Source organism: Tupaia chinensis, unplaced genomic scaffold (genome assembly GCF_000334495.1).
Source record: "Tupaia chinensis unplaced genomic scaffold, TupChi_1.0 Scaffold000426_1, whole genome shotgun sequence".
Taxonomy (NCBI): Eukaryota; Metazoa; Chordata; class Mammalia; order Scandentia; family Tupaiidae; genus Tupaia; species Tupaia belangeri.
The window spans coordinates 3,524,585-3,538,030 of record NW_006159931.1 but is presented as its reverse complement, the minus strand read 5'-3'; the positions used below and the strand labels follow the sequence as shown (position 1 = coordinate 3,538,030).

At 39.5% G+C, this 13,446-nt stretch overlaps 1 protein-coding gene across 4 annotated transcripts in view; it reads right to left on the bottom strand.

The window, feature by feature from the left end:
- TBC1D19 (TBC1 domain family member 19) overlaps positions 1-13,446 on the bottom strand; it is a 111,884-nt gene that overhangs the window by 73,846 nt on the left and 24,592 nt on the right. For all 4 annotated transcript variants that reach the window (XM_006154941.3, XM_006154942.3, XM_006154940.3 and 1 more), the window contains exons 2-4: positions 9,990-10,062; positions 8,800-8,845; positions 982-1,057 (exon numbers count right to left, since the gene is read on the bottom strand). In XM_006154941.3, the coding sequence (XP_006155003.1) occupies positions 982-1,057; positions 8,800-8,845; positions 9,990-10,062 (195 nt within the window). The remainder of the gene's footprint in view (positions 1-981; positions 1,058-8,799; positions 8,846-9,989; positions 10,063-13,446) is intronic.

Here is a 13,446-nt window from a genome sequence, read left to right as displayed (position 1 = left end):
TCCCTACCTCTATCTCTCCCTCTCTCTCTCTCTCTCTCTCTCTCTCTCACAAGTGCACATGCCCTCTCACAAATAAAAATATCAAAGAAAGAAAGAAAAAAGAGATGAACACTTGCCAGGTTTGGGACTGGATAAATGTAAAGGTCCCTCAAACTCTAGTTTTATACACACTTAATTTTACTCTGGTCCTACTTGTAGAAGTCAATAAATAAGGCCTAAGTCTCAAAAATAAATGCTTGGGAAAAGTTATAATTACTCACACTATTATTTAAATGGAAATGCTAAAAAATTGTTTATACCCAAAGACTTAAAAATAAGTACAAAGCTTTAAAATGTTATTTAAAAGAAAAATGAAAGATCTTTTATATTTAAAATGCTTAAATAGGAAGACATTTCCCTTTTACCCAAACTCATATCCTCCCTAAATTAAATTATCGTTGCCTTCAAACCAGTTTCCCTAATAATTGGAATCTATGATATTGACTCAAAGGGTTTCGAGGATTTTATAAGTAAGGTAATTTCCTTTCACAGTGAGTTTTAGCTGCTGTCTGGTTATTTTGATAGCAGGATTTTTTAAGCTCTGTAACAGAATACATCAGTAGGTATCAACAACACCGGCTTCAAGTGCCAGCATCTTAAAGGAAGAGGGCAGTAGTCCATTCACATTTCATTCCTTCTGTACCACACGGCAGGATGAACGGACCATCACATGATACGTTTATCGTATTTTAACTTTCAGGCCAGTATAGTACTTGATCTGTTCCCGCCTCAGTTCTTCCCAGTACCCCTGGAGTTCAATAGGCATGTCCTTTGGTTACTGAAAACAGGAAAGATGTGTAACATTCTTACTGTCGCTCTGGGGATTCGTACCCAGTCTTTCATATACTGAATAACACAGATGCCTGGCATCAGAAAGGACCTTGTCCCCTGCGTTACGTATCTCAGCATGGAAACGTACAATGAAAACGAGTAACAACCAACCTGTGCTTTCCTCATGTACACCAAGGGTTCTTTCAGATGCTCAGGGGGGGCCGCAGGGTGACTGGGTAGAGGAGACCTAGAAGCCGAAAGAGGAGGCTAACGTCAAAAATGAGCCTTAGCCATTGATTAACCCTATTGGTTAGAAACTATCTACCTCTGCAGTTCATGTTAAAAAAGAAGAAGAACAGTTATTAGCAGTTCCTTGTGTTTATACAAGGTACGAGGGCCTGATACAAGAAACCTTTCATTTTTTATCCTACTAGTATTAAAGCTTCAGATTAAAATTTGAACTAGTTGTTAAATGTTAAATGACATGATAATCTGAATTCATAAACCGAGGTAATTTTAAAATGATTTAGCTCTGCAAATGCTCCTATGAAAATTGTCAAAACCATTATTTTTATAATGTAAATATTATAACATTAAGAGAAATTACTTAAGGATAAAAACATCCAATAACTTACCAATTTATCAATTCACTTCATTTCTCCCAATTTCTTTGTCCACGAGATTATATACTTTTTTCTTTTATTAAGCCAGAAGGCATGTACACATACACAAGGAAGATGGAGAGGAGGAAAAGCGAGTAAACCAACCCACGATGGGGCCTGGGCACACGACAGCCGTTTTCCTTCCACTCCTCGGTCCTGCCGGGACCCTGGGCACAGGCACGTACACACTGTGTGTGAGCTGCTGGGGTTGGGATTTGAACCTTGGTCAGTCAAGTAGGATCTGGCTTCCTCTGCACAGTATATACCCACTGTGCTATGGGCCTACTCAGATTACACGTGTTTTACATAGTAGATATGATAACATGAGTACTGCTTTCAGTAAAAGCCACATTTTAATATATAAATTCAAAAATTACACAAAATTTAAAAGTTTCTGTGTATTAAGAGCTCTTTTTGTTTTCCAAATAACATTGTATTTTATATTCAAAATATATTGCTTTTATTAAGAAAAAAGATTTATTTAGTCAATAAATATTTGAGCCATTCTAGGTACTAAGTATGCAGAATCAAGACAATATTCCATTTTCATCGACATAACAGTCTAGTAAATAGAGATGGTCAATAATCATGAAAATGAATAAATAAACAGAACAATATCAGCTAGTAATAACTGCCACACGAAAATGAGAGCAGGGTAATGAGAGAGGAGCCATTTGCAGGGAAGGTGTCTCTAAATCTGATACGTGAACTAAGACATGAATGAGAAGGAGCCAATCATGAAAAATATTCAGGAAAAATAATATTATAGACAGAGAATTAGCACGCACAAGACTCTGAGATGGGAATGCCTAGGGAACAGAAAACAGAGCAAGCCAGAAAAAAGGAGTTGGAATGTTCTGACTGAAGGGCAGAGTGGTATGAAATCACAGAAAGAAACGGCAATAGGAAAACGCAGGGGCCCGATATTGGAGATTCAAATCCCCTTCACGATAGCGTATCGCATCTACTGAAGAGTCAGAGGATTTGTACCTACGGCAAAGCAACCATGTTCTAATCATCAAGAACCATGGAATAGATTCTCAAGAATTCCTTGGTCTAAAGTTGAGCAGTAGGTCAAGAGTTAGTAATATTCCGAACCACTTACATCTGTCCCAGAGCCTAAAAGACTCCATTGTCCACAGGAAACAATTCTGGAACAGGAAAGGGCTACTTATCCCATCTAACCTATTAGTTTCACTTGTTGATTCTTGCTGGCAAATCGTATTTTCCACTTAAATGTGCATTTCACGTACTTTGCCATACTCACAAATGAGAGGAAAAAAACTTAATATGTCTCCAAATACCTCAGTATTTCTTGTCTCTACATCATTTGTAAAAAGACCTGTGGTTTATAAATAAATATCATTCTAAAATCTTCCCTTTATAATGGTAATTATGTCTAAATTTAATAAAACTTAGAAATGTAGGATTGAAACTTGAAAGAATTTACTGATAATCATAAGAGTTATTTAACAAGGGACCAGCAGTTAGTATAATGGCTATGTCACTAGACTCCCATGTAGTCGATCGTAGTTCGAGTCCAGGACCTGGAGGCTTAAACTCACGCTGGGCGTGTGTGTGTGTGTGTGTGTGTGCCCAAGATCCTGAGAGGAGAATGGAGAAAGGATTGCAGTGTGGCCATCCCCCCAGAGGGTGATTTCTTGCCTTCTGTTACTCTGTCTCTCTCTGTCTTTCTGGCGAGCACATGCACACTATAGCAAAAAAACCTCTCCAAAAATTAAAAAAAAAAAGTTATTTAATGATATAAAAAAATTTACCCCCAAAATACAGGCAACAAGAGGCAACCCAAACGTTACTCATAATAACAACAAAATGAAGTTAGACATTTATTCAGACTTTCTTAACGAGAACCTAGTAAGTGTTCAGTGTGAAAGAGCTCCAGCGTGAACAGAACAAGCTAAAATCTCTGCTCATTCATCCCCATTCAGTGCGCGAAGAGCCAAGAGCAGTCAGAGAGGAACGCACAGAAACCCACACAGCGCCCTTCGTTCCTGATGCTTCTGTCCCTCCAGTCCCCTAAATACTTCTCAGCCCTGCTACCTCCCAAGAGCACCCTGTTCCAACCACCCACTAGGCCTTGCCTACGTTTATCCAGAGGACTCCTAGGCAGCCTAGTGGTCTCCCCAACCATTCCCAAGCTGCTTGTCAATCTGCCCGGCTGTTACCGGGAGCAATGTCCCCCTCACTCCCCAGTGATTTTATTGCCGCTGGCCAGCACAGTGTCTGGCACACACCCACTGGACAGACAGACGTTGAGGAGTGAGTAGAATGCAGACATGACCATGTTACTGCTTAAAATTCTAAAATGGCACCTCCATGCTTTTAGGACCCAGTGTGCGAAGCTTGGAGTACACACCCCTGCCTGCATGCCATCGTCCCTGGCTGTGCCCCTTCACCCTCTATCATCCAGCCACAACCCTTTTCCTTTCCTTTGGGCCACGTTGTTTTCTACCTCGAAACCTCTCAGCTTGTTGGTCCCTTCTGCTTCAAGTGTTTTTCTTCTCTACTCGCCCTAACTCTAGCTTAAATTTCTGATTCACATTGTCCCCTTTGGAAAGCCCCCACGGGCAAGCCCAAATCTGAACCAAGTCCTTGCCTGACGTGTTCTTTGCTCTTCCCTTACCCCTTCATCACAGCAGTGTTTACGCGGTACTGTCATGACCTCTGAAAGCCCGCACGTCTACCGGGACGTGAGCTCCCTGAAAGCAGAGCATTAGCTCGCGCGTTATCCTTAGCACTGCACTTGGTGCACAGCACACGGTGATGGTACAGCAGCACTTCAACCGAGACGGTGAAGAAGAGTGCGTGATTAGGACGGTTTGAAGGGAGCCGGGGCTCCTGCCTGAGTTCTTGCCCAGGGAAAGCAACGAAGGTCTCTAAAGACTTACTCACACTTGTGGCTTAGTGTAGGATACCTAGCCTCTAAATCCTTCCATGGTAGGCTCCTTGCTGCTCAGCACTCCTACCTCTCTAAGCAAACATTTGCATAGAACTACCATAATAGTACACGACGTGTTTTTATAACATGGACACATACAGTACAATCTTTTTAAAAGGCTCGTTTGCTTCTTTAATTTGTATTCCTTAGGGCAAAAGAATAGGTCGCTTAATCCTTTATTAGTCATTCTGCACAAAACACAATGAAGACTGAGATACAGAAAAGAATGTGGGTTTCATTTTTTATGCAAAGACTATCTTAGATGTGGGGCCAGTTCCGAGGAGCAGCAGTAATATCCATCTCAAGAGAATCTGGATCCTACATGGCAACTGTGGTCCAAATCCTCATTGAGGTCTACCCAAAACACTCCAGGTATGCACATGAATGCCCAGGGTCCAACTGACTGGAAAGCTGGAAGAGGGATCATGGCATGGCCAGACCCTGTGGAGAGTGCTTCTGTCTCTCTTGTACATGCACATGCTACATGTACTCTCTCATGAATAAAGGAAAGAGTAAGAAAAAAATTTTAATATATTTTTTATTTCAATTTCTTTTATATATTCAATCACATATGTCACTTAGCTTGAAAGTGAATATTCCAACACGTATACACTTGTCACCAATCCAGCTGGGAATACTATACACATCATCCTCAACAGACAATAATAACCCATCTCTTTGTCCCACAGATACCTCACCCCTCTATCTGTCTCCCCAGTGTTCCTCCTCAGTCTCTCCTCATTCACCCACCCTCTTCCCACGCTGTATCTGGTATTTATAACCATTGTCTATGTTTCTATATCCTCTAGTCATTCAGTTTTGGCCATAGAGTGCAGACAGTCAGTATACATTAAGTGGAGACATACAATGTCTCTCCTTCATAGACTGACTTGCTTCACTCAGCAGTAAATCTTCCATATTCATCCACTTTCTGTCAAAAGCCAAGGTCACGTCTTAGTTAAATCTTTACCACAAGGTTAGGATTAATAGTTACATGGAGTTTCCTCAGGGACCAGCAGGTGGCATGGTGGTTGAGGTGCTAGACACTCCCACATGGCCGACCGCGGTTCGAGTACCAGACCTGGTGGCTTGCTTTCTTACTTTCCCTCTCTCTCTGTGTGTATCTCTCTCTGGTCAAATTGAGATAAATGAATGAATAAATAAAATTAAATAAATAATTATTTTTTTTAAAAATAGTTACGTGGAGCTTCCTCAATTCAATAAATGCTTGTAGTGCGTTAGCATTTATAGGTGGCTCAATAACTATTTGCTGACTCAGTGTCATTTATCTGATATTACAGGAAATACTGAAAAAAATGTAGGGCAGAATTCTTGCTCCACAACACTTTGGATCCAGCCAGGGGACAAGCTATAGATATCTGAGACACTGTAAAATCCACGAGCCTTGGATCAGATGCTGGAGGTCAAGCCCTAATGCTGTCATTTACTAGCTATATGTAAGTGGCTTGAGTGATCTAAGCCTCAGCTTTCTCTTCTGTAACATGGTGATATAACAGTGAATTCTGTATCGTGTGGTTGTCATGAGGATTATATTAACTAAGCCAATGAATGTAAAGTGCCTAGAACAATGCCTGGCACAAAATAAGTGACCAAAGTTAATGACCATTCATATAACACTGAGTAGTTGGTAGCACAACGATATGTCACTAGTTGTGCAAAATGAGTGGGAAAGATATCTAGTGGAAAATGAATGGGAAAGATATTGAAACAAAGTTTGCAACTGGAAGCAGGAAGAACCCAGCAGGACTAGAGTTAAAAATTGAACAACAGAATTCAGACTTTTTTTTTTTTCTCCTGTACTTGTTAAATAAGAATCTGACTAAAATCATGGAATTCTTACTAAAATAAGTAAAATGAAGTCAGCTATTTTCAGGCTGGTCTTAGTTTATGCGCTCCAAGTTCCAGTGATTTAAGATTCCCTAGTAAGTCTTCCTACTTTGCTTTTTGCTTTCCTTACTCACCTCTCTAACAGTTGCTGCCAATAAAAAGTGCACCAGGGAATACGAACGCCCACACTCTTCTTCTGATTTACCCCAGGGGAAACTGCTCTACTCCCGGTGTGCCCTTCCATGTGAAAAGAGACTCTTTATCGTAACACTTTGCTGCTCTCCAGGGCTCCCGTGCACATCGCAGAAGAGGGCGACTGCCTTACCCAACCTGTAAGTTTGGCAGGGATGCACTGAACATACTTACCTGAGCCAGGGCTATTTGACTGAGAGTTGAACTCTGTCTAGTTCTGGAGTTCCGTTAAGGACTCGTCTTGTGTGCATGCTAGGCCATGTCCTTCTACCTCATTGTTAACAGTAATAAAAGTACAATTTGGGGAGCCAGAGGGCAGCAGGGCAGCAAGGAGACCTATTTGGAAAAGTCCCCAGTTCATGTCCTGGGGCCTGTCTGAACACCAAGCTCAAAGGAGTATCCATGACCCGGGCTCAGTGAGGTTCGGGGGGGACCCCCACTGGGAGTACCTGTCTCTCTCTCTCTTCTTGATGAAATAAATAAACTTTTTAAAGTTTAGTTCTGATCTGCCATCTGCCTTTCTTTTTATCTTATTTTTCAGTTTCTTTAGAACCCAAGTGAGGAAAATGGTAGTATTACTGGACTCCGTGAAAAATTCCAATAAGTTATTAAAAAACACTTAAAAAATTTATTGTGTAGAATACTAATAATGAATGAAACACAGTTCCTGCCACCAAGTAAAAAGGTGATCTGTCACAAAAACCAATTTTCAAGAATGTATTATTAGTTCACAAAAATAGCACCCATTAATTACATCTTCCCAGGCAGAGAATTCAATGTTTGGAATTACAACAGGCATCTCTACCACATATTGTAAGCTTAAAACGCTACTTGTCATGATAAACATCTCCTTTGGTGACTAGTACTACCAGAGGTATGGTCGCAGTCACCTTCAATTAACAGAGAGCACTTCTCTGGTTTCCAGGCACGTCCAGAGACCCCAGAGCATGCCAGGCACCTGTGTGCCGGTGATCTGGGGCTGGCTGAAGCGAGAGGTGAATGACAGGGTTAAGACCTCATTGAGAGGCTTCATCTCTGTCTGTCTGTCTCTCTCTCTCTCATTGAATACACTTTAAAAAATTGAGAAGATGGTTATAAGAAGCAAATACTAATTTTAAAAAACACATATCAAAAGCACATGTCCACAGAACTTCACCTGAGTCTTTCATTTAGAAATGGTTGTGATAAACTGAGTTATTTCATTTCTAGTTAACAATAGATTACAGAAAGAAGGTTAGAAATCAGAGTGTTAGAAGCTGGAGAACACTAAAGATATTGTTAGCAGGAAAAAAAAAAAAAAAGCAGACATAAAGATGTTGTAACAGGGGCCAGCAGGTGGCATGGTGGTTAAGGCACTAGATTCCCACATAGCCCACCACAGTTCAAGTCTAGGACCAGGAGGTTTGAAAATCACACTGGGCATGTGTGCACGCATGCCCAAAATTCTGAGAGGATAGAGGAGAAAGGTTTGCAGCATGGCCATTCCCTCTAGGAGGTTATTTCTCACTTTCCCGCTCTCTGTCTTTCTGTCTCTCTGTCTCTGTCTCTCTCTCTCTCTCTCTGGTGAGCAGATGATACACCTTATGGCAAAAAAAAAAAAAAAGTCTTAAAAAAAACGCTGTTATACTCTACACTCTATAAGGGCAAGAACTATACACTGTCCCCCATGCCTAGCTCGGTGCTGGCACATGGTAGAACCTAACAAATAATTGATGAACAATAAAATCTTGAATAAACTTCAAAAGCTAACATTCTGTATCTATATATTTTGTAATGGCAAATATTGGGTTGTCAGAAAAGCCATGACATATTTTTCTACATTTTTCTATGCAAAAAATACATCATGACTTTTCCAACAACCCAATAGCTCTATATTCCTCAACAGACCCCATGGGCAAATCTAGAAAAACAAGTATACTGATTTCCTTAATAAAGATACCAATTATGCAAAACATATATATGCAAGTGTATGTTTAGAATGATCAGTCTGTGAAGATAGTAAAAAAATATATATCTAAAATGGCAATAATAAAAAGAATGTTCGTAAACTTCAGTTACCTGAACTAGAAACAAATGTTATTCCCCATCTACACTGGATGAATGAATTAATAGAAAATGTTTAGTGGTAAAAATAAGTAAATAAAAACCCCTACCTATTCATCATTAATCCCAGGTAAGACTGTAAATAGTATCAACTTACTAGAAATGCTGAATAAATAGTAATGATAAATAATAATACAACGGGCATACATAACAATACTGACTTTATTACTTATAAGTAAAAATAGCTAAACAAAACAATATTTCAAAATAGGGAGAACAACTCACACACTCAGTTCACTATAAACAGCATTCTGAAGTTTCTTCTCCCAACCTGTTTAATAAAACAAAAGAACAAATTATATGAATATATTAGTTTTTAAATAAACATACATCATAATTTAATTTACCTCTACTAAAACTTTGGTATTGTACTCATTTATGAAAGATCTTTGTCAACTGCCAATTAGTGGGTAAAGTATTATTATATTTAGGTATTTCCTATATACTTGCCATATTCCTTGACTAACACTGAGAAGTAAAGTCATCAACACAGTATTATTGTTTAAATAAAATTATTTTACCGTCTTCTGAAAATAAGCACCTTTTGTTCTTCCACTATCAAGGTACTCACTGAATGTGAAATCTTCAGGTATTGTATTTCTTTTTTTTTTAAAGAATTATTTATTTATTATTATTATTGTTAATATTATTTTTCACATGAGTTTTGCCAGAGAAAGACAGAGAGACAGAGAGAGAGAGAGGAAGAGTGAGAAAGCAAGTCGCCAGATCTGGGACTCGAATCATGGCCGGCCCTGTGGGAATTCCAGCATCTTAACCACCATGCCACCTGCTGGCCCCAGGTATTGGACTTCTAATGCTATGAACAATGTGTCAAAGGAGAGGTGAGACTCAGTCAGGCACAAAAACAGACTGAAATGAATGAGTGACAATGAACTAATTGTTCAGTAAACTCCTGGACAACAGAGGTAGCCTCTTAGGAGTTTCCAGCAGTCAGACCTTAACTACTTGAATTTATCTGGCCAAAGTAATCACCCTCTCAGTTCTCATGTCAGAGGCTGGAAGAGGGAAGCTCTCTTCTCGCTCTACAAAAGATTAGTATGTTCTTTCTGTCTCTTTTGAAAGCATAGGAAAGAGGTAGGAAAAACTGTAGAAGGAAAAGAGTCACAACTGAAGTATAAAAAGATAAGCTATTTAACTAAGGAGATAATTCATTCAGAAAGTATTTTCACCATTAGCGTAAACGGTATTTAAAACTGACTACCACAAAGCAGTTGTTATCATGGTGTTCCTGAATTTTTGTAGCAGTTTATTGAAATGGCTGATGGTTCTTACTCTTCCCCAATAGAAATCTACTCAGCCATAGTTTCACAATTATGAATGAGTAATTGGAGGGAGGGCTGGTAATAAAACAATTCTTACCTTGCCTTAAAAATTTAAGGAAAAAAGTTACAAACCTGATATTTTAAAGAACTCCTTAATATCTTCTTTCAGCGACTCAAGTTTAATCTCAGGTCTCTGAAGACTGGTCTAATTTTAGAAAAAGAAAAGAAAAAGAAAAAAGGAAAAGGCAAAAGTCAAAAGTTAATCATTTGGGGTAATATTTATTGTTCATTAAACTTTTTTATTAAAAAAAGTATAATCATATATGCATGTTATTTAAGGTTACAGCACCTTGGAAATAGCTGAAATTCCTCATAAAAGAGAAGACTTTCTCACTTACTCTTAAACACAAGATCTGTGATCTTCTACTGGATTGGATTTGACTGAAATCAATCAAAAATATAAAACCTTGGGACCAGCAGTTAGTGTAGTGGCTATGTCGCTGGACTCCCATGCAGTCGACCGCGGGTCAAGTCCTGGACGCATTAAACTCACACCGGGTGCGTGTGCGTGTGTGCCCAAGATCCCAAGAGGAGAATGGAGGAGAAGGGACTGTGGCGTGGCCATCCCCCCGGGCGGTGATTTCTCGCTTTCTGTCTCTCTGTCTCTCTCTGTCTGGTGAGCGCACGCGCCCTATAGCAAAAACCTCTCCAAAAAAAGAAGAAAAAAATATATAAAACCTTGTAGTTTATAAATATTTAACATCTTGATCTAGGGTCTCAAGTAGAAAGAATACTCAGATTTTATAACTTCAATCTCTTAATAATATCTAGCTATTCGAGGAGTCTTCAGCAAATTCATGGAAATGCATATTATATGAAAAATATGCATGAATTTCAAAATGTGTTGTACCAAAATAAACTCACACTATAATTCCATGTTTCCATGAACATTTTGAAGTCCCCTCATGTGGAACCTGCATTTAATGACCCAAACACCAGCTGCATCCACATAAATGGATCTCTCTATGGTGTTTTTCTCTCTGGAGTGCTGTTCAAAGGAAAGATGAATTTGGATTGACTACTTATGAAAAATACATAAAACTGCTAGTTCATAATGCTGTTAGTGTCTCTGATCTGAAAGTGCATGCTTCTTATTCAAATGTTTTTTTCATATTGCATTTCTTCTTTTTTTTTTTTTTTGAGAGAATGAGATTTTTGCTATTTTTTTGGCTGCCAGAGAGACAGAAAGCAAGAAGTCACCCCTAGGGAAGATGGCCACCACAATCCATTCTCCTCCATTCTCCTCTCGGGTTCTTGGATATGCATGCACACACATGCACACACTCCCAGTGTGAGTTTTAAGTTGCTGGGTCCGAGATTCGAACCACAGTCGACCACATGGGAGTCTAGTGATGTAACTGTTATGTCATCTACTGGTCCCTCACATTGCATTTTATACTCAAAATAATAATCTTCCCTATTTGTAATGACTTCGCTTACTCTCAAAGGGCTAATGTTTTATCACCTAGCTCTCTATCAAATTCTAAAAGCACAGGACTGGCGCTATGGCCTAGAGATTAAAGGAGCCAGATTCCACATGGCCAACCATGGTTTGACTCTCAGTCCTAGCAACTTGAGAAACACACCAGGAGTGTGTGTGTGTGTGTGTGTGTACCCAAAACCCTAGTAGAACGGAGAAAAAGTGACTGTGGAGTGATCATGCCTAACTGGGGGGTTGCTTTTTCTCACTTCCTCTCTGTCTCTCTCTGGCAAGTGCATGTGCCCTCTGGCAATTAAAACAAAAATTCTAGAAGTATATTTCTTGGAAGGCATTTCTATTAGGATATGCCATAAATATATAAAACCTAAGAAACAAAAATCTGATATTCCATTTAGTACTTTGTTTCTTTTGTTGCATTTTAAAATATTTATCAATGAAACTACCTCCTACAAGCCCAAAATAAAAGCAGCTGAGGACAGGGGGCAGCAGGTGGCATGGCGGTTAAAGGCGCTGGACTCTCATATGGCTGACTGCAGTTCGAGTCTTGGACCTGGGGGCTTGCTTTCTCACTTTCCCTCCCCCCCTTTCTCTCACTCTGTCCCTCTCTTGTCAAATTTAAAGAAACAAAGTTAATAAACAAGCAGATGAGGACAAACCAACAGTCACAGACTTGTATGACATTGGCATCCATACATGAAAAAGTAGAGGACCGCAATGGGATACCCAACGTATGTGAAAACAAGAAAACCCCCAAAGAGCCAAGAAATAGACACTGAAACTCACAAATCCATTTTAGAATGGGGGCTAAACGGGAAAGGTAGTTCCTAGTCCAACACAGAGCAGATGAGATACGAAGAGACTCAAGCTGTCTAGCACTTAGACATTCTTCACACTGACTAATCAGGGCTCCTTTCTAGAAATGTCACTGCTCCAAGGAGAACATGCCGAAAGAACAGTCAAAATTGAGGATGAAAAACAAACAAACAAACAAAAAAATTGAGGATGATACAGGAACTAACTCATTCCCTTGAAAAGTGGTAAGTAAAGAAAAAGGCATCTATCTTGCCTTTCCAATAGGAACTGTACCACTGGGTAATGAAGAGTAAATGAGGAGAAAATCTTTATAAAAGTATCCAGGGCCAGCTGGTAGCATGGTGACTGAGGTGGCTGGATCCCACATGGCCAACTATGTGGTTCAAGTCCCAGACCTGGCAGCTTGAAAGAGAAGCTAACTGTATGTGTGTGCATGCCCAAAATCTCAAGAGAAGAAGGGATAACAGCATGGTCATTTCCTCTGAAGGGTGATTTCTCACCACCTCCCACATCGCTCTCTGGCAAGTGTATGCATTGTATAACAAAGACAAAACAAACAAACAAAAAGTATCCTAACTAATAACTGAAATAAATATGACATAATTAAAATATCACAATTTTGTAGCCCCGGTTCTAGGCTTTGAGCAGAAATAGCTATTTACATAGCAAGACAGACAACCAGATGTTATGTGCTTCCCAGTGAAAAAACCCTCTACTGTCTATTCCATAGACTCTACTGTCTATGACAGGGAGGAGACTGAGTTTGATGAAGCCTTGCATCTGGCTGTCAAGTTATAAGACATACAAAGGACAGAGGAGCATGCTGAACTGCACCATGAGTCTGCAATCAGAAAAATTCAGACTGTGGGAAGACTGGTCAAATGGCCCATTACTTCTGCTGATATAATTTAAGAGAAAAAAAAAACAGGAAGGAGAGAAAATTGTAGATTAAAAAATGACTTAAAAGACATATGATTTTTTTTTTAAGTTGGGAAGACTGTGCTATAGGTAAGGATATATATTTCATTAATATAACTATCAAAAATACAGAAAAGTTGGTTAAGCCCTTATAGCATGGTAGTTAAGTTCTATGCAGAAGAAGCCATACCCCACATGACTGACCAGGGTTCAAATCACAGTCCCAGGCCAGCAGCTTGAAAAGCATGCTGGCATACATGGGCCTAGGATCCTGACAGGTTGGAGAACTGCAGAAAAAAGGAATGCAGTATGACCAGGTCATGTGCCCTCTGGCATTAAAAAAAGAAGTAAAAGAAA